This window comes from Oncorhynchus mykiss, chromosome 10 (genome assembly GCF_013265735.2).
Source record: "Oncorhynchus mykiss isolate Arlee chromosome 10, USDA_OmykA_1.1, whole genome shotgun sequence".
Classification (NCBI taxonomy): Eukaryota; Metazoa; Chordata; class Actinopteri; order Salmoniformes; family Salmonidae; genus Oncorhynchus; species Oncorhynchus mykiss.
In genome coordinates, this window is record NC_048574.1 from 30,263,362 (window position 1) to 30,290,543 (window position 27,182).

Sequence of the window (27,182 nt, forward strand, 5' to 3'; positions counted from 1 at the left end):
TCAGCATTGTGTTGACTGATTTGGCTTGGTGGAGTGGTGAATTTAGGAGTTCTGACTGAGTGAGGGGGGTGGAAACACATGGCCCTTAACTGCCATGCTGAGGACAAGGACAGACAGTATGCAGTGGAAGTCGTTACAGTCTGACAGTATTGAGTATTAGAAGCCACCTGGTTTGTTTCAGGTGACACTTAAATCCCAGTGTCCATGTGGAGACGCCAGCCTCTCTCTCTTCTCCTTTTGTTACAGAGAGACATTTAGGCAAATAATCAGAGCTGTGTTTATGTGAGGGATGTGTGTGTCCATGTTAGGGTTGTATAATGGCCCTTCTAGGAATGCCAAGGGAAGAGGGTATCCTAGATTTGTTTAATTTAGGATACAGTAAGACCCTAAAATAAGTCATTTTGTCAGAACTGATCATGTAAATCTTTCATTTTAAAAAGGGATGTCATGAGTAAGTAATAATCAACTTTCAAATAATGAGGCATATACAGTTGAAGTCGGAAGTTTACATACACCTTAGCCAAATAAATTTAAACTCAGTTTTTGACAATTCCTGACATTTAATCCTAGTAAAAATTCCCTGTCTTAGGTCAGTTAAGATCATCACTTTATTTTAAGAATGTGAAATGTCAGAATAATAGTAGAGAGAAGGATTTATTTCAGCTTTCATTTCTTTCATCACATTCTTAGTCGGACAGAAGTTTACATACACTCAATTAGTATTTGGTAGCATTGCCTTTAAATTGTTTAACTTGGATCAAATGTTTCGGATAGCCTTCCACAAGCTTCCCACAATAAGTTGGGTGAATTTTGGCCCATTCCTCTTGACAGAGCTGGCATAACTGACTCAGGTTTGTAGGCCTCCTTGCCCGCACACGCTTTTTCAGTTCTGCCCACAAATTTTCTATAGGATTGAGGTCAGGACTTTGTGATGGCCACTCCAATACCTTGACTTTGTTGTCCTTAAGCCATTTTGCCACAACTTGGAAATATGCTTGGGGTCATTGTCCATTTGGAAGACCATTTGCGACCAAGCTTTAACTTTCTGACTGATGTCTTGAGATGTTGCTTCAATATATCCACATATTTTTCCTAACTCATGATGCCATCTATTTTGTGAAGTGCACCAGTCCCTCCTGCAGCAAAGCACCCCCACAACATGTTGCTGCCACCCCCGTGTTTCACGGTTGGGATGATGTTGACTTGCAAGCCTCCCCCTTTTCCTCCAAAAATAATGATGGTCATTATGGCCAAACAGTTCTATTTTTGTTTCATCAGACCAGAGGACATTTCTCAAAAAAGTACAATCTTTGTCCCCATGTGCAGATGCAAACCGTAGTCTGGCTTTTTTTTATGGCAGTTTTGGAGTGGTGGCTTCTTCCTTGCTGAGCGGCCTTTCAGGTTATGTCGATATAGGACTCGTTCTACTGTGGATATATACTTTTGTACCTGTTTCCCCAAGCATCTTCACAAGGTCCTTTGCTGTTGTTCTGGGATTGATTTGCACTTTTCGCACCAAAGTACGTTCATCTCTAGGAGACAAAACGCGTCTCCTTCCTAAGCGGTATGACGGCTGTGTGGTCCCCTGGTGTTTATACTTGTGTACTATTTTTTGTACAGATGAACATGGTACCTTCAGGCGTTTGGAAATTGCTCCCAAGAATGAACCAGACTTGTGGAGGTCTATAATTTCTTTGGCTGATTTCTTTTGATTTTCCCATGACAAGCAAAGAGGCACTGAGTTTGAAGGTAGGCCTTGAAATACATTCACAGGTACACCTCCAATTGATGAAAATGATGTCAATTAGTCTGTCAGAAGCTTCTAAGGCCATGACATCATTTTCTGGAATTTTCCAAGCTGTTTAAAGGCACAGTCAACTTAGTGTATGTAAACTTCTGACCTACTGGAATTGTGATACAGTGAATTATAAGTTAAATAATCTATCTGTAAACAATTGTTGGAAAAATGGCTTGTGTCATGCAGAAAGTAAATGTCCTAACCGACTTGCCAAAACTATAGTTTGTTAACAAGACATTTGTGGAGTGGTTGAAAAACGAGTTTTAATGACTCCAACCTCAGTGTATGTAAACTTATGACTTCAACTGTATTTGTGAGTGATGATTTATATATTGTTTTTTTCCCCAGACGTCTCAACCTCCAAATATCCTCTGTGTCTGTGAATTTCAGGTTTATTTTTTCACCACTCAGTCAGTCTTCCTCACCACATTCTGTATATTCCTGAGCTTTCTCCATGACACTAAAGAAGCCATGACATTTGCTAAATTCAAGCAGAGCACAATAACACTCCACAAGTTTATATTATGTTTAAAAATACTTTTCCACTCCGAGCTGTGTTGCGTGTGTGTTATGCCCTCTCACTGGAGATTTTGCTGATGTTGCAGTCGTACATTTTTCCACTGGGCAGACTTTCCTATGTCTGTTTTTTACACACAACCTGTACTGAGGAAGTCCATGATGAACAATACAGTACACACCTCAGCCAGGTTAAATAAATGTTTGCTACATGACAATAAATAAAATACCAAACATTGGTATAAAAGTTGAACAATTTATGTATATTATTTTGAAAAGTTAAGGCTTAGAAAAAGCAATGTTTGAGTTATGGTTAATGTGTAGTAATGGTAAATTATGTGTTATCTTGTAGTAATGGGTTCATTTCACAGTCCTGCAAATCCAGTTAGCTTTGACAAAATAAAAATAAAATCCTTAACAGTTGAAATCATAAGGTGAACTGTGCCATTGTTCACCCCAGTGCATTTGTTATTGTTTTTGTTTTGTTGATGAAACAGAGGAGAGAAGCATCCAGCAGAGTGGCTGTTCTAATGCATGTGAAATTATATCAGAGGGAGAAAAAAACTCAAAGTTCGTTGTTTGAAGTAACTTCTTTGTTGTTATAAATTGCAAAAGGACGTGGCAGTTTTACCTAATACGGATTCCAGCTTTAAAGTAAATAAGACTCTTGCCTGCTTTTCACTTGCCTGGTCCCAGATGTGTTTGTGGTGTCTTGCCAACTCCTATGGACATGACAATGACCATAGGAGTGGGCAAGACAGCACAAACACATCTGGGACCAGGCTACCTTTTCATCACCTGGCCCCTGATACTCAGGTTAACTCATAAGCAATGCTCCCCATTCAAGGCAGATCATCTATTCAGTTTCACATTTCATCATACCCACACTCTTTGTTCTGTAAACATTTATAATCTCACTTAAAATGTCATTGAAGAATACAATACAACAATAACATGAACACAGATGGCATTTTGGGGGGTTGGGCCTCTCCTTGAGTCATACCCCCGGCCTGTGGCCCCACCCTTGAAGTAAAGTTATGTAGGCGGGGCTAGTCGCCTCACGAACACTGGTGTCTGCCCTTACAGTAAAGGGTCATGCCCCATGTAGCCCCACCCCTCAGAGTAAAGGGTCAATGGTCATGTGGATCTGGTCTCTGTTCCGCCTGCTCCCATTGGAGGAGTGGAGGTAAGGCTCCTCCTTCTGACATAGGACGTGACGCGTCAGGATCTTTCGGAATGTGTTCCTGAAGTCCTGGATGCGGTAGGCATAGATAACGGGGTTGACGGCTGAGTTGGCATGTGACAGCATGATGGCTATGTACATGACGGGGGCCGGCTTGCACAGGTCCTTGTAAAACAGGGTCAGGCAGTTGAGGATGTGCACGGGCAGCCAGCATAGGGCAAACAGCCCCACAATGATGGACAGAGACTTGGCGGCACGGATCTCGCGTTGCAGGAGCCCGTGATGGTGGCTGTCCCCATTGCTGCTCACTGAGCACTTGAGTTCAATCTGGTGCATCTGCTTGCGGGCCACGGTGAAGATCTTCACATAGATGCCCAGCATGATAAACAGAGGAGGCAGGACGCAGCCGAAGAAGTTGAAGTAGACCATGTAGTGCATGTCCACCACACTCTCAAACAGGCAGGTAAGCTTGCAGCTGCTCAGGAAGTCACCTGCACTGCCCAGATCATCCACCAGGGGGGGGATGGTGGTACTGGCATTGTCCCCCAAAAACTTGCCATTCGTCAGGCTACTGGAGACATTCTGACGGCAGGAAGTCACCTTCAGGTTCCAACCCAGGAATGGGATGAGGCCGATGACGAAAGACAGGATCCATAAGATGGCGATGATTCGTCTGGCCCTCGTACCCGTCACCAGCTCCTTGTACCTGGATAAGAGGATGAGGGAAGACCAAAAAGACGCTGGTTAATATCCATGGGGGTTATAAATGGGTCTTATTTTCTTTTCCCTAAGAGTTGTGACTGAGTGCCCTTAACGGCCACAGTGGCCCTCTATCAGGCATTATGGTGCTTATGCTGCACACCTATTCATGATTAAAATAACATAATAATGAGTTATTACAGAAAGACAATAGGGCAATAGAGAAGCAAATGTGCTGTCCTTAAAGTTCTTCCAACTGAACATTAAATTAGAGCCTGTGATAGGAGTAATATATAATTTCCATCTTACTGTCTAAAGCAGGTTACCAAAACATAACGAGACATCATTCCAACAGACTTCTGGGTGGTTCCACCAATTAGGTGCCTTTTGAGTAGTGTAACTTGGTAAAAAAATATATAATCATGTTTTCCCATCTCAAGAGGTTAAATACCAAAAAGGGTTAACGATTTCATCGTAATTCAGTTATAAATCCCATTGTGACAGGGGAATGGGGGAATACAAGCTTCACAAAACAATTGAAATTGTGAAAACGTTTCTAGCCTGTCTATCTGTGGGTAACATTGGCGTGTTATGCTCGACCCAAAAAGAAAAGGGCCAGAACCAGCTCACCTACTTTAACACTATGATTTGACTATTAGATGTTCAATGTTTCCTAGAATAATATTTTTTTCTAAAGCATAGTTTCACCATATTAAAACAAAAGTTCAGTTCACGTAACAGAGTTGATCTTAAAACAAGGGACAGTTTTTATGAATCACTAAATCATATGAAATAAATAATAATCTTCAGAAATGACTTTGTCAAACCACAAAATATCTAGGGCTTTATAATGATGGCGAAAACTTGGAGAAATGTTGGTGTTAAGTGGGTTAAAATCACAGTGGGTGCACACATGTCAAAATGCAAAATTATTGCTCTTTAGCAAGTCTTTATTCATATAAAAAAACCTGATTTATTAAACTTTCCATGTGGTCTACACTAAAGGGCACTTTATTTAAAATAACAGGCTTTTAAAATGACATATTTGTGCACAATTTCTACTTAAAATAAAAGACACTCATTTTGTGGAACAACCTTTCTATTGATCGAGGTCTGCGTATGAATGCCATTGGGCTCCAGATGCTCTGTTCCAATATCCATAGCATAGGCTACCACTTATTAAGGAATGTGTTGTATAGGGAATGCATTCTAAGTGGCATGTTAGTATTAATATTGGAACGTTACGTAATCTATGATCGAATCAATGTAAGAATTTGCCTAAGAGCAAATAAGCTGAATCAGCTGCAGCGAACAGGAGTAGTGCAAAAAGAATGAGAATTTGGCAATTTGTGATGTGTTGAGCAAGTAAGAAGTTAAGAATTTACTTATATATTGGCTAACTGTTACACCACATTTCAGTGAGCACATTGACTCAGAGACAGGCATGTGAAAGGAAAAACCGTCAGAGTACAACTTATCACCTGTCTAAGAACAACAGTCTATCTATACAGTGATGAACACACAGAAGTTATACAGTGCCTTCGGGAAAGTATTCAGACCCACAACACGTTTATATAAGGTCCCACAGTTGACAGTGCATGTCAGACCTACCCGTAGCACTCACGTCTGTAGCCATGAAGTGCTTTGAAAGGTTGGTCATGGCTCACATCAACACCATTATCCCAGAAACACTAGACCCACTCCAATTTGCATATACCACCCCAACAGATCCACTGATGATGCAACCTCTATTGCACTCCACACTGTCCTTTCCCACCTGGACAAAAGGAACACCTATGTGTGAATGCTATTCATTGACTACAGCTCAGCGCTCAACACCACAGTGCCCTCAAAGCTCATCACTAAGCTAAGGACCCTGGGACTAAACACCTCCCTCTGCAACTGGATCCTGGACTTCCTGACGGGCACCCCCAGGAGGAAAGGTTAGGTAACAACACATACACCACGCTGATCCTCAACACAGGGGCCCCTCAGGGGTGTGTGTTCAGTCCCCTCCTGTACTCCCTGTTCACTCTTGACTGTATGGCCAGGCACGACTCAAACATCATCATTAAGTTTTCCGACAACACAAGTGGTAGGTCTGATCACAGACAAAGATGAGACAGCCTATGGGGAGGAGGTCAGAGACCTGGCCGTGTGGTGCCAGGATAACAACCTCTCCCTCAATGTGAACAAGACAAAGGAGATGATCGTGGACTACAGGAACAAGTGGACTGAGCACGCCCCCATTCTCATCGACGGGGCTGTAGTGGAGCAGGTTGAGAGCTTCAAGTTCCTTGGTGTCAACATCACCAACAAACTATCATGGTCTTAAACACAATAAGACAGTCTTGAAGAGAGCACGACATAGCCTATTCCGGGTTCCCCGGGCGCCGAAGATGTGGATGTCGATTAAGGCAGCCCCCCGCACCTCTCTGATTCAGAGATTTCCTTACGGCGGATGTTCAGCGTTACGGCAGGATTTAAATTGAAAAACAATGTTCCTGCGTTAGCGGAGAATGCATTCCCCGTAAACCAGTGGCTAACCATGACTATAGGACCTAGGCCTTCAGAGGAACCAAACATCTTCCATTACGTTGTATCAAACTCAGAAATAAAATAAAAAACTGAAAACATAGCATCACTTAATGAACCCGACATTGTATATGTTGTAGTCAGACCATTCTAGTTGTAGTGAAGGAGGAGCAATGCTTTTTGATGACATTATGAATGAATCAAACAGGCCTGTCCGTGCTTCAGGATGCCGCACACACAGTGACAGTTCAGCATGGACACAACATGACACACAGAATAAAATAATGCAACTAGCAAAACAAAAAACACACTGTTTACATAACCTATGGTAGCCTAACACCACTATCACACTATCACCCATAGTAATAACAACAGTGTCACATCAACAGTGACAGGCTCAAGGCTCAAGGTGCTGAAAGGACAGCGACCGCAGGCTAATACCTGTGCACTTCATGGAGCTGAAGGAGAGACAGGTTTGGTCAAACACATAGACACGGCTGATAAGACAGGCAACAGCAGTCACACACAGCATCAAATAACGTTAAAGATAAAGCATCCCATTCACTCCAGTAGGCCCCTTGAAATCAGAACAATACAAAAGCACAACCATTTCATTTCCAAAAGGAAATGAACAAACCAGATATTACTTCCCTTTGCAAATATATTTGATCACGTTCATCACACTAACCGGTGATCTGAGGTTTAAATGCAACAATGATTCACAGTCATTATTTTCAAAGAGATGTCTAACAGCAAGCAAGCTGCAACAAAACAGCACCACTCACCAGGTGATGATCATTTGGAAAAGAAGTTTGAAAGAAGTTCATCTTGATCATCCTGTATAAACACAAACTCACTTCCTTGACAACAAACAAGAACTTTGAGGAAATCTGTCGGAACAAGTTCACAAATAAAAAACATATTTATTCCTCATGTAGGGATTTTAAAGATACGGAAATGAGTTTGAACTCCTGGAAAGATATCAGGGAGGTAATTGGGATAGATGTGGTAAAGAGGTCAATGGAATTCATTCTGTGGGGGATAGAAGGATGCTGGATTGGCGCACATTCAACAAATCTGATCTAAGAAAGCGGATATTTCTCAAGTCCGTCATGATTTGTGTTGCAACAGGCCCACAATGTGGTTAATGCTGCATAACATGTAGAAGTTGTCCCTTTTCCGGTTTAGAAAAAGTGATTGCTAAATGCTAACTCCCATTTGTATAAGCTTTTAGAATAACTAGCACACAGAAATCCGTTTTGAACTGTAATGCAGTTGATTGGTAACGATGACATGAACATGTGTTGGGGTTGACATCCATACAAGCGTTATACTCTGGTTTTTACCTCAACATAGTGTGAAATACACATATAAATAATAGCCTAAATGTAGGGTCATTTTGTTTGGGGGAGATTCGGGATGGAGATGCAAGTGGGAAAATGGTGCAATCTTTTTACTTCATGCTGTCTTGGCTGAGCTTCTATTGTCAAGCACTGGGAAACAGATTCCAACATCTCAGAAGAGGTGAGGTCTTTTCGTTTAGTCAGTTGCTTGTAATTACCTGGAAGGCTATAGAGATTAGCCTTGAATCACTATGAGTGACGCGGTGCAGACCAATTTATTGGATGCGTGTGAGAGCTTCCCGATGCGCTAGAAGCATGATTGCTCTGACTTCTGCAGAGGCCTGTATCACAGTAAATGCTGTACGGGCCACTGCAGACTTCAGATTGACCATGCAGAGCCAAGCGTGGGAAAACTACTGCTTGACCCAATGATTATTTTATTTTGCCCTCACTTGAGAAATGTCTAGGCCCGTCACTTTTTTTAAACGGTCCCACCCATTGCAAGTCCAAATGTGATTGGTTTGTTTACATCCCTGCTAGTGAGAATTTCTCCTTTGCCAAGATAATCCATCCACCTGGCAGGTGTGGCATATCAAGAAGCATGATCATTTACAGGTGCACCAATAAAAGGCCACTCTAAAATGGGCATTTTTGTTACACAACACAATGCCACAGATGTCTCAAGTTTTGAGGGAGTGTGCAAATGGCATGCTGACTGCAGGAATGTCTACCAGAGCTGTTGCCAGAGAATTTAATGTTCATTTCTCAACCACAAACTGCCTCCAACGTCATTTTGTCAGTACGTCCAACCGGTCGCACAACCAGAGACACGTGTAACCACGCCAGCTTCTTCACCTGTGGGATCGTCTGAGACCAGCCACCCGGACAGCTGATGAAAGTATTTCAGCTGAGAAGTATTTCTGTCTGTAAAAAAAAAACTTTTGTGGGAACAACTCATTCTGATTGGCTGAGCCTAGCTCCCCAGTGAGTGGGCCTGACTCTCAAGTGGGTGGGCCTATGCCTTCCCAGGCCCACCCATTGCTGCGCCCCTGCCCAGTCATGTGAAATCCATAGATTAGGGCCCAATTAATTCATTTCAATTGACTGATTTCCTTATATGAACTGTAATTGTTGCATGTTGTGTTGCATTTATATTTTTGTTCAGTATAATAAAATAAAAAAATCCTTAGGCCTCCTCTGGTTCTACACTGCCAAAAACGCTGCATATGTCGGCTTAATCAAAAATGACCTTTAAAGGTCTGCCATTTCGTGGTTGCTAAAACTCACATTTCAAGGTGAATTTGGTCAGGTCACCCAAAAAGTTGCATATTGCAGTTTTCATTTTCTATTACGCAAGGTGTAATGCTTCAGCGATACAGATTGAACAGAGCCATAACACTGAGTTCTCACGCCAAACCATGAAACCATATAGCAAATATACAGTAGAAATAGGATAATCAAATCAAAGTTTATTGGTCATGTACACAGTTTAAGCATGAACATTTGTTGTCACTGCTCATGTGACTTCACTTTGCTCTGATTATAGCATGTAATAATGACATGTAATGTCATTATAGTTGAGTCACTAGCCACGATAATCATGTAAACGATATTTCTGCATGATATTTCCTCTAGGACGACAAATATCAACGACTATTAAAGTAATCTACATACACTCTGGTAAGGCATATGATATTTCTATACAGACTAATAGTTAAGGGCAATGGAAAAAAATACTTTTTGGTTTTATTCAAAAAGATGAAGTGGTCGTTCTCTGCTGCAAATGTTTTTCCCTTCCCTCCTCATGAAACAGCTACAATTTGCCAGGACAAATTTCATACAAGTTAAGTTTCACAGGCAACAGTAGCTCATTTGACAAGATAACCGTGGCTTTCAATCATTACCTACAGTATTAGTACTGTAGCACCTCAGACGCCAAGGCCTCAAAACAGATGACTGGGACTTTAATAATGCAGCAGTAAATGATGCTACCTCTCTCCCTATTTCTCCATTTCCCCATCACCTCAGTGAAGGATGCTGTGCCCCCAGTGCCATCAATAATCCACAGACAGCCATGACCATGTTTAGGGACCTGAAGTGATGGGCCCTAAGGCTATAGGGTGGACACACACATCACTCCTTCCTCTCTCTTCTTCTCTCATCATCCATGCATTTCTCAGTCTCTCTCTCTCGTCTTAGTCCTCTAACCTGTAAGTCAAGCCCAGAAAGGTTTGTGTTCCAGACAGTGACTAATATCTGGGGTTGGACAGCTCTCTCACTCTCTCTCCCCCTCACACACTCTCTATTTCTGTCTCCCTCTCTCTCCTTCTCTGTCTCTTTCTCCTACTCTCTATCTCACTTTCCCTCGGGCCCTCTCTCACTCTCTATATATTATCTCCGTATCTCTGTCTCACTCTCTATATATTATCTCCCTATCTCTGTCTCGCTCTCTCTGATGGGCTGGTGACATTCCTCACTGTGAGGGCCAGTAAATGAGCGGCTGAGCAGATTAGTTCTGGTATGACGACAGCACGCTGGCATCTCTCTCACTCTCTCTCTGTCTCCCTTTTTCTGTCCCTCTCTCCCCACACATCCCTTTTCTAACCCCATGGTTCCTGGGCTGGTGCACATTGCAGCCCACAAACCTCTGCCAGGCTAGTACACAGAGTCAGTAATCACAAAGCACATCTGCTTAAACATGACAGAGATGTCCACAGTATAGTCTCAAACAGAGATGTCCACAGTATAGTCTCAAACAGAGATGTCCACAGTATAGCCTCAAACAAAGATGTCCACAGTATAGCCTCAAACAAAGATGTCCACAGTATAGTCTCAAACAGAGATGTCCACAGTATAGTCTCAAACAGAGATATCCACAGTATAGTCTCAAATAAAGATGTCCACAGTATAGTCTCAAACAGAGATGTCCACAGTATAGTCTCAAACAAAGATGTCCACAGTATAGTCTCAAACAGAGATGTCCACAGTATAGTCTCAAACAGAGATGTCCACAGTATAGTCTCAAACAGAGATATCCACAGTATAGTCTCAAACAAAGATGTCCACAGTATAGTCTCAAACAGAGATGTCCACAGTATAGTCTCAAACAGAGATGTCCACAGTATAGTATCAAACAGAGATATCCACAGTATAGCCTCAAACAGAGATGTCCACAGTATAGTCTCAAACAGAGATGTCCACAGTATAGTCTCAAACAGAGATATCCACAGTATAGTCTCAAACAAAGATGTCCACAGTATAGTCTCAAACAGAGATGTCCACAGTATAGTCTCAAACAGAGATATCCACAGTATAGTCTCAAACAAATATGTCCACAGTATAGTCTCAAACAGAGATGTCCACAGTATAGTCTCAAACAGAGATGTCCACAGTATAGTATCAAACAAAGATGTCCACAGTATAGTCTCAAACAGAGATGTCCACAGTATAGCCTCAAGGGGAAAAGGTGTTTCTCTTTGACCCAGTGGCAACCTCATGATTCTACCCCCAAGCCATAAGACTCCTGAACATCTAGTCAAATGGCTACCCAGTCTACTTGCATTAGCCTACACTTTGATTATGCAAATCAAATATCACTTCGATTATGTAAATATCCTGCCCTCACATGGCATAGCACCAGCAGTTCTTATAGATCGGCTCAAGAGATTTGAAGGTGTGATATCTCTATGTGAGATGTGTGATATTATCTGTAGCCACAGGCCAAACTAGTATAGTCATACCAGGATTTAGAGGCTCGGATTCATGGCGATGAGGTGCCACACCTTGTGAACACAAGTGAGCACATTCTGCTGTCACTATAGATGAGAGTAGGCCTAACAGTAAGACTCTCAGGTGGAATCTGGTCTGGGGAATGGAATTATCATCAACACTTTAACGCAACCCACAGCCATACAGTGAATGTATTGCTTGGGATGGAAACTATGAATAATGCTGGTGTGTATGAGGCTTGGCTTTATGGTTTTGTACAAACAACATGTGTGAATTTTCTTCAATGTGTTGCAGAATTGTGATAGATAAAGGTGGTGAGGAGTGGTTTCTTCTTACTATTTACACTCTTTGTTGCTGTATTTACATCATATATACAGTGGGGCAAAAAAGTATTTATTCAGCCACCAATTGTGCAAGTTCTCCCATTTAAAAAGATGAGAGAGGCCTGTAATTTTCATCATAGGTACACTTCAACTATGACAGACAAAATGAGAAGAAAAAAATCCAGAAAATCACATTGTAGGATTTTTTATGAATTTATTTGCAAATTATGGTGGAAAATAAGTATTTGGTCAATAACAAAAGTTTATCTCAATACTTTGTTAAATACCCTTTGTTGGCAATGACAGAGGTCAAACGTTTTCTGTTAAGTCTTCACAAGGTTTTCACACACTGTTGCTGGTATTTTGGCCCATTCCTCCATGCAGATCTCCTCTAGAGCAGTGATGTTTTGGGGCTGTTGCTGGGCAACACGGACTTTCAACTCCCTCCAAAGATTTTCTATGGGGTTGAGATCTGGAGACTGGCTAGGCCACTTCAGGACATTCGTTGCCCGGGCGGTGTGCTTGGGATCATTGTCATGCTGAAAGACCCAGCCACGTTTCATCTTCAATGCCCTTGCTGACTCAAAATCTCACGATACAGGGCCCCATTCATTCTTTCCGTTACACGGATCAGTCGTCCTGGTCCCTTTGCAGAAAAACAGCCCCAAAGCATGATGTTTCCACCCCCATGCTTCACAGTAGGTATGGTGTTCTTTGGATGCAACTCAGCATTCTTTGTCCTCCAAAGTTGAGTTTTTACCAAAAAGTTATATTTTGCTTTCATCTGACCATATGACGTTCTCCCAATCTTCTTCTGGATCATTCAAATGCTCTCTAGCAAACTTCAGACGGGCCTGGACATGTACTGGCTTAAGCAGGGGGACACGTCTGGCACTGCAGGATTTGAGTCCCTGGTGGCGTAGTGTGTTACTGATGGTAGGCTTTGTTACTTTGGTCCCAGCTCTCTGCAGGTCATTCACTAGGTCCCCCCGTGTGGTTCTGGGATTTTTGCTCACCGTTCTTGTGATCATTTTGACCCCACGGGGTGAGATCTTGCGTGGAGCCCCAGATCGAGGGAGATTATCAGTGGTCTGGTATGTCTTCCATTTCCTAATAATTGCTCCCACAGTTGATTTCTTCAAACCAAGCTGCTTACCTATTGCAGATTCAGTCTTCCCAGCCTGGTGCAGGTCTACCATTTTGTTTCTGGTGTCCTTTGACAGCTCTTTGGTCTTGGCCATAGTGGAGTTTGGAGTGTGACTGTTTGAGGTTGTGGACAGGTGTCTTTTATACTGATAACAAGTTCAAACAGGTGCCATTAATACAGGTAACGAGTGGAGGACAGAGGAGCCTCTTAAAGAAGAAGTTACAGGTCTGTGAGAGCCAGAAATCTTGCTTGTTTGTAGGTAACCAAATACTTATTTTTCACCATAAATTAAAAATCCTACAATGTGATTTTCTGGAATTTTGTTTCTCATTTTGTCTATCATAGTTGAAGTGTACCTAAGATGAAAATTACAGGCCTCTCTCATCTTTTTAAGTGGGAGAACTTGCACAATTGGTGGCTGACTAAATACTTTTTTGCCCCACTGTACATCATCTGTTATGTGTGATAACATTAATGTAGTAGAAAAGACCTGTTGCCTGAAACAACTGCAAAAGCCAAAATGACTAACTTTATTGAGACTGCCTGACAGTGTTTGGGGCTCAATAGTGGCAAGTCCACACACTTAGTTTGGCAATACTATCCTTCTGAAAAAAGCCACTAAAAAACAGTTTAGTCTCATTAGCAGAGGAAAGCAGCTTTTCAAGGACACAACACTGGTTCTTTCTGATTAGAGAGAAACATGTGGGGCCTGAGAACATGAACTGAAAAGACTGTTGGTGAGAGACAGCTAGGTGAAGAAAGCCCTGGCAGGTTTGTTAACTCTTGGAACATGGATAGCCAGAGGCTATGCTATTGGATCTTTCCCTTCAAACGGTATGGTGTGGGTGGAAGAAAATACATAAATAGTTTGATGTCTCTTTCTGGGAAACATGAAAAGGAAACAAAGGCCCTAAAATGGGTGTGTATTAGTGTTGTCAGAGGGTGCAAAACAGAGCTCCATCTCTCATGGTTTGAAGCATTTGAGTCTGCCTTTTCACTTCCACCAGAGCCAGCTGTGAAAACACTCTGATCTGAGGGAACCACAGTCCCACAAGACTAAGGCCCAGGCACATACACACACACAGTCACACACTCACAAACACAGTCACACAGTCACAAACACAGTCACACAGTTTACACACACAGTCACACACACAGTCACACACACACACACACACACACACACACACACACACACACACACACACACAAACACAGTTACACACACAGTCACACACTCACACACACAGTCACACACTCACAAATACATACACAAACTAAAATAATTACTAGAGTAGAGTAATTTGAGCTGACCATATACCTTTCTCATTACCACGTGTGTGATGTGGGTCTGGGGTAAAGGGGAAAACCGTAAAAAAGGATGTTTAAATCCGTCTGGATTTCTAAAAAGGAATGTAGTTATGAGACTATATAATGCATTTGCTGGCATTGAGCAGCAACCGTTCTGTATATGATGATGAGATGTCCTTTTATTTAACACCCCCTGAGGAATAGTCTGTCTGACTCTTCACCCATGAAGGGAATAATGTGAATTACATACTGGGAAGGGAAAAGACAATTTGACTGATTGAGGACATTCTTGGGAAACATCTGTAAATGGACAAGCAGCAGTTTGCCTTAAAGGGCAGGTTGCACAAAATATTTCCACAAATCTAACAACGTAGATGGATGATATTTAATTCGAAACGGTCTTTATGCAAAAGTTTATAAAATAAACACATTTTACACTTCTATTTTCACAATTTAAATTACATTTATCAAAAAAGCCCTTCAGTCATATGCGGGTCTTACTTTGTACCAAATGATTACGATGACTACCAACTAGAGGTCGACCGATTATGATTTTTCAACGCCGATACCGATTATTGGAGGACCAAAAAAGCCGATGCCGATTATTTGGCTGATTTTTTAAATGTGTTTATTTATTTGTAATAATGACAATTACAACAATACTGAATTAACACTTATTTTAACTTAATATAATACATCAATAAAATCAATTTAGCCTCAAATAAATAATGAAACATGTTCAATTTGGTTTAACCTTTTGCGTGTAGGGGGCAGCAATTTCATTTTTGGATAAAAAACGTACCCATTTGAAACAGCCTATTTCTCAGCCCCAGAAACTAGAATATGCATATAATTGTCAGATTAGGATAGAAAACACTCTAAAGTTTCCAAAACTGTAAAAAATATTGTCTGGGAGTATAACAGAACTGATATTGCAGGTGAAAGCATGAGGGAAATCCAATCAGGAAGTGCCTCTTATTTTTGAAACCTCTCTGTTCCTATGCATGCCTATCCTCCATTTAAAGAGATATCAACCAGATTCCTTTTTCTATGGCTTCCCTAAGGTGTCAACAGTCTTTAGACATAGTTTCACACCTTTATTTTGAAAAATGAGCGTGAACGATCACATTGCGTAAGTGGATAGGTGGCGGCTCTCAGAGTGAGTTTTGCGCAGCTGAGTAAAGAGGCCATTGTTTCTCCCACTGTTATTGAAAAAGCTACACACTATTGATATATTATCGAATATATATTTTAAAAACAACATGAGGATTGATTATAAAAAACGTTTGACATGTTTCTGTGGACATTATGGATATTATTTGGAATATACGTCTGTGTTGTCGTGACCGCTCTTTCCTGTGTATTTCTGAACATAACGAGACAAACAAACGCCAGTATTTTGGGTATAAAAATCATCTTTATGGAACAAAAGGAACATTTGTTGTGTAACTGGGAGTCTCGTGAGTGAAAATATCCGAAGATCATCAAAGGTAAATTATTGTTTTGATTGCTTTTCAGATTTTTGTGACCTAGCTACTTAATGCTTAGTGTACATAATTATATGTTATGCTATCAATAATCTTACACAAACGCTTGGATTGCTTTCGCTGTAAAGCATAATTTCAAAATCTCAGACGACAGGTGGATTAACAAAAGGCTAAGCTGTGTTTTGCAATATTGCACTTGTGATTTCATGAATATTAATATTTTTTAGTAATATTATTTGACTGTGGCGCTATGCTATTCAGCAGTTGCTGATGACAATTTTCCCGGTACCGGGATGGGTAGCGTCAATAAGTTAAATAATGCAAAAACAAAGTGTTGGAGAAGAAAGTAATATGTGCCAATATGCAGTATGTGCCATGTAAAAATGTGTGTCATGTAAAATGTGTGCCATGTAAAATATGTGCCATGTACAAAAGCTAACGTTTAAGTTCCTTGCTCAGAACATGAGAACATATGAAAGTTGGTGGTTCCTTTTAACATGAGACTTCAATATTCCAAGATAAGAGGTTTTAGGTTGTAGTTAATATAGTATTTATAGGACTATTTCTCTCTATACCATTTGTATTTCATATACCTTTGACTATTGGATGTTCTTATAGGCACTATAGTATTGCCAGTGTAACAGTATAGCTTCCGTCCCCCTCCTCGCCCCTACCTGGGCTCGAACCAGGAACACATCGACAACAGCCACACTTGAAGCATCGTTACCCATCGCTCCACCAAAGCCGTGGCCCTCGCAGCGCAAGGGGAATAACTACTCCAAATCTAAAAGCGAGTGACGTTTGAAACGGTATTAGCCCACACCCAGCTAACTAGCTAACAATTTCACATTGGTTACACCAGCCATTAGGCTGATAGGCTTGAAGTCATATACAGCGCTGTGCTTGTGAAGAGCTGCTGGCAAAACGCACAAAAGTGCTGTTTGAATGAATGATTACGGGCCTGCTGCTGCTCAGTCAGACTACTCTATCAAATCAGACTTAATTATAACATAATAACACACAGAAATACGAGCCTTTGGAAATTAATATGGTCGAATCCAGAAACTATCATTTCGAAAACAAAGCGTTTATTATTTCAGTGAAATACGGAACCGTTCGGTATTTTATCTAACGGGTGGCATCCATAAGTCTAAATATTCTTGTTACATTGCACAACCTTCAATGTTATGTCATAATTACGTAAAATTATATTATAAATTGGTACTAAAGTGCCCAAAGAGTTTTGTCATGTTATGTTGCTAGTAGATGGTAAAAAACAAAGATAGTTAGCTATCTAGGTGCACCGGGCCATACAAAACGAACTGGCCCACTTGCACCACACAGATCTAGCATGGTGTTTGGGGATGGAATAATCTAGCTAGCTAGCAAGTAAGCTACAACAACTCCATCAACAGAATACGGCACGTTTTGCAGAAATTAATGGTCAAATACTGATTCATGTCATTGTTTATTTCAAGGTATGTCTTTATTTTTGCAGAATTGTCTGATCTTTATTGGCCGATATAACTTGCAGGACATCATGGTTGCTAATGTTTGTGTGTGCCATTATACCTCGATTTAGGTTGGCTTCAGAGTGACAAAATATTTTTTTCTAAAACAATAGGAGGACTAGGTATATGATGTGGGTCTAATGTGGACAGTGGCTTCACTCCTGCTCTGTGGTGCTCCTCTTTACGTCACTTTTCCATCATGACTTATAAATACAAATACAAATGTAAAGTGAAATGTCGTACTGGGACTTGTAGTTGGAAAGGATGAAACACATCATCATGTTTACCAGCAACCTAAACGTAATACAATACTGAAAGGTCAACTTTTTCCTGGTAAATGTAATAAGTTAATACATTAATCGGTGGTTATTGCATTAACTGGTGAGTAACATCTCTTTTCATATATAATGTAATAACGTCAATCAATCATGTAATAACATACCAAAATAAAATAAAAAATGTAGTACTTCAGTCAATTTGATGCACATACCACCACCCACTGCCAATTACAACACAAACAAACTCATGCACATCATACAGGAATACTCATACATAGAGACTCTACAAGCCCTCAAATGTAAACACACACAGGCACACGCACGCACGCACGCACGCACGCACGCACGCACGCACGCACACACACACACACACACACACACACACACACACACACACACACACACACACACACACACACACACACAATCTCCAATAGTTCCCTGCAAACAACAATGGGGACGCCCCACATGTTCCCCTGGAGGTTTTGTCTAGTTCCCGGTTTGTTGGGGATGTCACCCCTCCTCCTCAGGAAAAAGTACCTAGGGCACACAGACCCTAGTTTCATTACACCTCACCCCTTGTTACTGTTGCCAAGCCCATCAAGGCCGTCAAGAACGTCCTGGGGAACTTCAGGGGACCATGACACAATGTTGCAAGAACGTCCTAAAAATGTCCTCAGTGATGTCCCGGGACCAACTAGTAACTAGACAAAACCTCCAGGGGATCATGACACAACATCCCAAGAGTGTCCTAAAAACATCCCTGGGGACAAAGGTTAATGAGGTAGTCACCTGGAATGCATTTAAATTAACAGGTGTGCCTTGTTAAAAGTTAATTTGTGGAATTTCTTTCCTTCTTAATGCGTTTGAGCCAATCACTTGTGACAAGTTAGGGGTGGTATACAGAAGATAGCCCTATTTGGTAAAAGACCAAGTCCATATTATGGCAAGAACAGCTCGAATAAGCAAAGAGACACTCCATCATTACTTTAAGACATGAAGGTCCGTCAATACAGAAAATGTCAAGAACTTTGAAAGTTTCTTCAAGTGCCGTCGCAAAAACTATCAAGCGCTATAATGGACCTGGCTCTCATGAGGATCGCCACAGGAAAGGAAGACCCAGAGTTACCTCTGCTGCAGAGGATAAGTTCATTATAGTTACCAGCCTCAGAAATTGCAGCCCAAATAAATGCTTCACGGAGTTCAAGTAATAGACACATCAACTGTGACTGTGTGAATCTGGCCTTCATGGTAGAATTGCTGCAAATAAACCACTCCTACTGGACACCAATAAGAAGAAGAGACTTGCTTGGGCCAAAAAACACGAGCAATGGACATTAGACCGGTGGAAATTTGTCCTTTGGTCTGGAGTCCAAATTGGAGATTTTTGGTTCCAACCGCCGTGTCTTTGTGAGTAGTGTTGGTGAAATGATGATCTCCGCAAGTGTATTTCCAACAGTGAAGCATGGACGAGGAGGTGTGATGGTGTGGGGGTGCTTTGCTGGTGACACTGTCTGTGGTTTATTTCGAATTCAAGGCACACTCAACCAGCATGGCTACCACAGCATTCTGCAGCGATAAGCCATCCCATCTGGTTTGTGCTTAGTGGCACTATAATTTGTTTTTCAACAGAACAATGACCCAACACACCTCCAGGCTGTGTAAGGGCTATTTTACCAAGAAGGAGGGTGATGGAGTGCTGCATCAGATGACCTGGCCTCCACAATCCCCCAACCTCAACCAAATTGAGATGGTTTGGGATGAGTTGGACCGCAGAATGAAGGAAAAGCAGCCAACAAGTGCTCAGCATATGTGGGAACTCATTCAAGACCATTGGAAAAGCATTCCAGGTGAAGCTGGTTGAGAGAATGCCAAGAGTGTGCAAATATGTAATAAAGACAAAGGGTGGCTACTTTGAAGAATCTCAAATATAAAAATATTTAGATTTGTTTAACACTTTTTTGGCTACCTCATGATTCCATATGTGTTATTTCATAGTTTTGATGTCTTCAGTATTATTCTACAATGTAGAAAATAGTAAAAATAAAGAAGAACCCTTGAATGAGTAGTGTTCTAAAACTTTTGACCGGTAGTGTACCTATTCAGGTCACAGCACCAATGGGACAGACTAGTATCTTACCTAGGTCTCCTGCAGGCCACAATACTTTTACCCTGCTAAGTTTACACGTAGGCATTAGAGCAGGGAGCTTACACAAATCTTTAGGTCTCAGACAAGTTTAATTACACCTACGTAACATTTCAGGTGCTATCCCCTACTGCCTTGGTGGCCATGTGTAAGACACGTTGACCCCTGCTACAAGGGAAAGGCTGACCTTGTTCTGTCTTTGGTGGGCACAGTAACAACAAACATTTTAAATAGAATGTTGCCTGAATGTGTGTGTGTTATTTTGTTCCTGTTCCTGTGAGTATCTGTGCATGTGTGTGTAATACAGGTTGAGTCTGTATGTGCGCGTATATGCCAGTACACCAAAGGTGGTACACATATGCATTGATTAAAATCTTTATGAAATCATCCATAACCCCTTCATGAATGTCGCAGTATCATTCACCCTAACTTTCATAACACATTAAACGTCAATCATATGTCATTTCAAAACAAAAGTCCCGTTTTCATTACAGTATTATAAGTTATGTTATATTACAAATACCTGCTTAAATTGAGCTCGATTGTGTTACTGACTGGTTTAGTTCTGCGCAGCACAATACTTTGATAGCCTCTGTTGAGCTGAAGCCAAGGTGTGAGCTTGTGGAGCTAATGCAAGTCTTCAGGTTTCAGGCAAGTTTTTATTTTTCCTTTATTTAATGATCAATGATGGCCTAGGAATAGTGGGTTAACTGCCTTGTTCAGGGGCAGAACGATAGATATTTTCCTTGTCAGCTTAGGAATTCGATCTTGCAACCTTTCGGTTACTAGTCCAACGCTCTAACCACTAGGCTACCTGACACCCCACGTTGAGTTCACTCAACATGTTAAAATGACACCAATTGCCATCCAGATTTGAAATCGTTCAAATACTTTTAGTGTTTGCTTGATCTTGCCTGGAGTGCCAGAGTGATGGGTTTTGCAGTTTTGGGACTATTCCACGTCCATCAAAATAAGGGAAATAATACATGAAGACATTGATTTTGGTATGTTAGTACATGATCGGTTGAAGTTATTATGTTATTCATCAAAACAGTTGCTACTGACCTAATAACGTAATACCCACCGGATAACGTAAAAATAAGCTTGGTTAATAATAATCAAGTAAAGTGTTACCTGAATATGTGTGTGTGTGTGTGTGTGTGTGTGTGTGTGTGTGAGACAGTGCTTGTGTGTACATTTCAATGTGTGCTTGTGAGTGTCTCTATGTAATGTATGAGTATTCCTGTATGATGTTTATGAGTTTGTCTGTGATGTGATTGGCAGTGGGAGGGGGGGTTATGTGCATCAAATTGAGGGAAGTAGTACATAAAAACATAGATTTTTGAATGTTATTGAAGTTATTACATTATTCATAAAAACGTTGTTACTCATAATTTTACTCATAATAATTTTTACATTTAGCAGAAAAAGTTATTACGTTTACCGGTAAACATTTTATTACACTTACCGGCAAGTTATTACATTTAATGGATTTATAAAAACAATTCTAATGTTATTACAAATAGAAAAGTTATTACATTTACAGGTGTTATTGCATTTACCGTTATTAGAGTGTTTCTTACATCATTTGATAACAAGTGGAGTTCTTAAAGTCTATGAATCTGTGCGGTTTGATTCTGCAAAACTGGCCTCACTGTTACTTTAGGTGGCCACATACAGGTGATCACGTCTAGTTAGGGCCTTTAGTTTTCCTCCTGGCTGCAGGACCAATCAGGCCTCTGGATTCCTGTGAGCAGGAGAACCTCCAGTCATACTTTATGCTGATAAACTGCCATTTCAAAATAAATACCCAGCTGATGTCCCAGTTCTTGTCTTGTGAGACAGAAGGTGCAAAGAGTTTTTTCTCTATCTGAACCAATTTGTCTCCTCTGTCATTCGGCTGCCAGGCTGGCAGACTGTGTGCCACTACCAGTGTGCTCCTCTGCCGCCTCCAGCTCTATATCAATAAGATGACACTCTGAGGCCAGCCGGCTAGATATCGATCCAGTGGGCCCAGCCATTGTCTCAGACTCTGAGAGGGTGAGAGGTCTGATTATCTACTTTAGCGCCCTTTAAAATGTACCAGGGGAGGTGCCTCAAGGTGTATATCAATATGCCATTACAACCTTGCAAAAAATATCTACAGCTGCTTTTCCAATGATCTACAGCTGCTTTTCCAATGTCTCTTCAGGCACCCATGGCCTATCAAAAAACAAGCCAGAGCCCAGTGCCCCCGACACTATAACATAGGTTTTTATAGGCCTATGGAAAGTATAGGCCTAGGGTTATCTACACAATGAAGATTAACAGTCACGAAAGAAACCCCCAGGAATGCATTGGTCTGTGTGGTGTGTTGTAGCCTGTACGCCTAAATGACTTGTCTTGATCTACTTCGACTGCAGATTTTTAAAGTTGCTTTGTCTTTGGAAATATTAGGGCAGCATAAGGAGGCACACTCCGGATGAGCCACGGTCATTTGATTATCGGACCGCAGGCTTAATACCTGGTCTCAACTAAGGCCTATTTTTACATTGCCTTATTTTTATAACATTTATTAAGTGCCCCAGACTTTTATTGGCCCCAAGGCTGTAGGCCTGAAGTAAAATGTTAACCGCCAATGTCCTTCTCTCACATTTTCTCAAGACTTCTGAATTAGGCCTAAAACCATATCAGTACAGACATAAACATATTTTCTATTTTGAACAGAGACATCACTTCTATACCACTTTTACAAGTAAAAGTTTACCTTGATTTATGGATTATTATAATTATAAATGAAGGCAAGGCATCTCCTAAATTGGTTCAAATTGACAATTTCTAGTGGAGTAGCTAGGTTTCCATCCAATTGGCAACAGATTTTCATGTGAATATTCCAAAATCTGCATAAAAACAATATGCACATTTTCCCACTAGATATGTCTTTCCCTCAAATATACTTGTTGCATAAAGATAATGAAGTAGTGCACATAAAAACACTTTTGCGGTTAAATTCCCATGTACCAAATAAAAAATACAAGTTAAATGGGTTTCCATCACGTTCAACTCTACTGATGGTTTTGTCACAAAAAATGTTGACAACACCCACCCCTGCAACATCTATCAGAGGTCAGAACATAGAGTTTGTAGTTGAATACAAATATCTGGGCATCCTCTTGGACAATAACATTCAGTGGAGTAAATGTGCAGGCCTGATCTACAAAAAGTGTCAAATCCTGATCTGTTTCACCTGTCCTTGTGCTTGTCTCCACACCCTCCAGGTGTCACCTATCTTCCCCATTATCCCCTAGGTATTTAAACCTGTGTTTTCTGTCTGTCTGTGCCAGTTCGTCTTGTATGTTCCAAGTCAACCACTGTGTTTTTCTCTGTGCGCCTGCCTTTTCTATTCTCTTTTGCTAGTCCTCCCGGTTTTGACCCTTGCCTGTTTTCTGGACTCTGTACCCGCCTGCCTGACTATTCTGCCTGCTCGAGGTCATCGAGCCTGCCTGGCAATTCTGCCTGCCCTGACCTTAAGCCTGCCTGACCATTCTGCCTGCCCTGACCTTAAGCCTGCCTGCCACTCTGTACCTCCTGGACTCTGAACTGGTTTTGACCTTTTGCCTGTCCACGACCATTCTCTTGCCTACCCCTTTGGATTATGAATAAATATCAAAGACTCAAACCATCTGCCTCCCGTATCTGCATCTGGGTCTTGCCTTGTGCCCTTATAAAAAGGGTCAGCAGAGACACAGGTCTCTTTTCATGTTGACTGTACTATACAGACTCTTGTTTTACAAATATTTCAACTTTTTGCATTGTTTGTTGGTTTGGTCATGTCACTGTCAGTCAGAAGAACATGCTGAGAAGGATTATCACCACAGCAAGCAAGTTACTTGGAGTCAAACAGACAGGCTTGGATGAGATCTTTAAGGTTAGGGCCCTCAACAAGGCTCACAAAATCCATTAAGACCCAAGCCACACCCTGTACCTGGACTTCTAACTTCTACTCCCATCTGGGTGCAGGTATAGGGCACCCGTCTGCAGGAAAAACAGTACAAGACAATAATTTGTGCCAGGTGTGATATTTCTAAAATATATCAAATATTTGTAGATTTGTTTAACACTTTTTTGGTTACTACATGATTCCATATGTGTTATTACATAGTTTGGATGTCTTCACTATTGTTCTACAACGTAGAAAACCCTTGAATGAGTAGGTGTGTCCAAACTTCTGACTAGTACTGTCTGTCTAAGAGAGCTGAGAGCAAGTTCAAACAAAGGGCTCTATTCAATCCGTATTGTGGAAGTTCAGCATTACAGGGTGATTAAAATGTATAGGCAATGTTCCCACAATAGCAGATACGGTAAACGCTGCATATGTCGGCTCAATCGGAAATTACCTTTAAATTTCTATCGCTTTAGCAATACAGATTGAATAGAGCCCAAAGTGTAGCAATAGTTATAGACACAGATGTGGTGGCATAGAGGGATGATAAGAATGCAGTTAAAATCCCAGGTAACAACATGGTGAAGAATTATTACTGTACAGGTATGAACATGCACAATGTAATCATGAATGTCAAAGATGCTCATGTGATCACTGTTTGTAAGACGGGTTGTTTGTGTGTATGTCCCTAACCTTGCCAACAGACAAAGACCACTGAATGGATTGGTGGTTCACCAATCACAGACATAATAGGCTAAGCAACAGTACCAAATGGTGATGTGTAATGAAATCAGAGTGGGCATACCCAGGTAGGTCGGTAGGAAGATTTATTTCTTAAACAACGTTCTTTTGGGTCCATATGGCAACGTCCTGACAACTGGTACTCTGAATGTCCTGGCAACATCCTAAAAACGTTCTGACGTGGTTCACAATGACGTCCCGAGAACATTCCCCTGTGACCATCACGAGCCGTCCCAATGACAGGCAAAAATTATGTCCTGGGAACTGCCCAAAAACCTTTTTAAGGGATGTCCCTGGAACAATCCTGGGAACTAGCCAAAAATCTCAAGTGGACCATGACATAACGTCCTGAAAACGACTTCAGAGATGTACACGGAACAAACAGAGAACTAGACAAAACCTCCAGGGGACCAAGACCCAACATCCCAATAACGTCCTAAAAACATCCTTTTGATGTCCCCTGGACAAACAGTGAACTAGACAAAACCTCCAAGAGACCATGACACAACGTCCCAAGAATGTCCTAAAAATGTCCCTGGGATGAACCGGGAATTAGACAAAACCTCTAGGGGACAATGACACAGTGGCCTGACCACTTTAGACAACCATTTTGTGACGTTCCCGGGGTTTTCCTAACAACTCATTAAATGTTGTTTGCAGGCTAACTGTTATGAATTTGTATTGTGAATGTGTTGTCTACTGTATTGTTATTGTCCTTTTTCTTAACGCCATTTTAAACGTGTACATGATACAATAAGGTCAGTAAAGTAGCCCTAATTGAAGTCAGTCTTGAAAAACATTTGTATCGGGTTAATTATTTGTATCTTTCCTTAATTACTCCTAAGTACATGCTATTGATTCACTTAAATCACAAAACACAGACGCTCAATGTTTGTCAAGCTATCAAAATGCATAATAGGGTACTCACCTGAGGGGTATTTTGACGGCCAAATATCTATCAATTGCAACTGCAAGGAGGCTAAAAATTGAGCTTTGAGTCAGTACCAAAACAAAACAGGCAAGGAAAAGACATCCATAGAAGTCCAAAAATATACCGATGCTTATGGTTATGGCAAAGGGGATGGCAAGGCAACCCACCAAAATATCTGCCACAGCCAAAGAAACTAAAAAGTAGTTCGTAGTGGTTTTCAGAGTGGTGTTGATGGCGACAGCCCAGCAAACCAATACATTGCCAGAGATGGATAAAATAGCTATAAATATCTCAAATACAATGTAGTACTGAATCATCTCAGCAAATATTTCAGAACATTAGGTCTGTCAGAAATAAAAGTGTCATAAGGCAGACTGTTCTAGTGGGTCCAAAAGAGATAGTGTTTTTGCTGTATTCCAAGAATATTCCAAAAGTATGGTTTGCGAAAACAGCCATCTGTGAAAAGAAAAAAGACCATATAGGATACTTTACTGTTCTCCAAAGCAAACCCTGTAATTACAATTGTTTGAAATGTGAATTATTTGCAGCTTCGTATCGGTTATCATGCGTCTAACAAAAATGATATGGTAACCTATTACAACTAGTCTAACCAAGCCACATGTTAGCCAATAGATTTCAAAAACATGTAAACTAATATCTGCAAACAATTTCTGAATTTCTTTTTGGGTTGCTTACCCCTCTTGAAACTTTGCATTATTTGCCGGTCCTTTGAAAATATACTACACTCCTCCAAGTATCTGTTGCGAGGCGGTATTGGAGACTCACTTTGGAGACTCACTAGTTCCGTTCAACACATGGTATTTGAAGTAACGAAAAAATATATATTACAGAGAGTAGGCTAGCCACGCCTCAAATTCAGCGATGTCTACATACGACGTGCAATTCTGCAAACCACAGTTCCTCTTTAATGAAGCTGAGACAAGAGTCATCATGTGTAAAAGCGTAATTAGGCACCCGTTACGCACCCATTAAATGTGGTGTAAACAATGAACCAACATGCTTTCAGGTTGATGTAGTAGTTTTTTTTTTACTGTGCAGGCAAAATCCCACCCAAGGCATCTACATATGTCTTTAATTTCAAGGCTATCCCTTCACGAATGTCTAAAATATGTGGTGGATTGATTCATCCACTTACATTTCCACCCACTTGTAACTGTCCTCCCTCAGTCAGAATCATCAAAGATATTATATATATATACATTGTCAGTCTAGGATCCTCTACTTATTTTTAAGTGACGTTTGCATGCAGGATAGAGAATACACTCACCTGTTTGAATGGCATGTACCAGCCTGTCTGCACTATGGAGTAACTTTAGAAATGCATTAGGATATAAGAATGGCCCTGATGGCAAAACAAAAATACCTCTCCATTTTCCACTCTGTTTTCCCACACATAAATACTTTTACAACCCTGGCATAGAGGGTTTAATAGGCTTTTTGTAAACCCAATTAAAAGTGGTACCAGTCAAGGAGATAGATACTGACAACACTAATGTTGTGCAATGTTGAAATCTGTAACATAACCTCTCATGTGGTGTTATTTATTGGTAATCTAATTTAC

The 27,182-nt window shown here is 41.0% G+C and overlaps 1 protein-coding gene across 1 annotated transcript; it reads right to left on the reverse strand.

The window, feature by feature from the left end:
• Positions 1-2,034: 2,034 nt before the first annotated feature.
• Positions 2,035-26,434, reverse strand: adora2b (adenosine A2b receptor). Its single transcript, XM_021618039.2, has 3 exons — positions 26,297-26,434; positions 25,598-26,056; positions 2,035-4,203 (listed from the first exon to the last, which is right to left on the reverse strand). Exons 2-3 carry the CDS (start codon positions 25,915-25,917, stop codon positions 3,432-3,434), a joined length of 1,092 nt encoding a protein of 363 aa, XP_021473714.1. The 5' UTR covers positions 25,918-26,056; positions 26,297-26,434; the 3' UTR covers positions 2,035-3,431.
• Positions 26,435-27,182: the final 748 nt, after the last annotated feature.

What these genes read in the sequence shown, in the direction of transcription:
- adora2b (XM_021618039.2), bottom strand. Translation starts at nt 25,917, where the DNA reads ATGATTCAGTACTACATTGTATTTGAGATATTTATAGCTATTTTATCC. An exon ending in GCCGTCAAAATACCCCTCAG is followed by an intron (nt 4,204 to 25,597) that starts GTGAGTACCCTA and finishes CCTCTTATCCAG; the next exon opens with GTACAAGGAGCTGGTGACGG.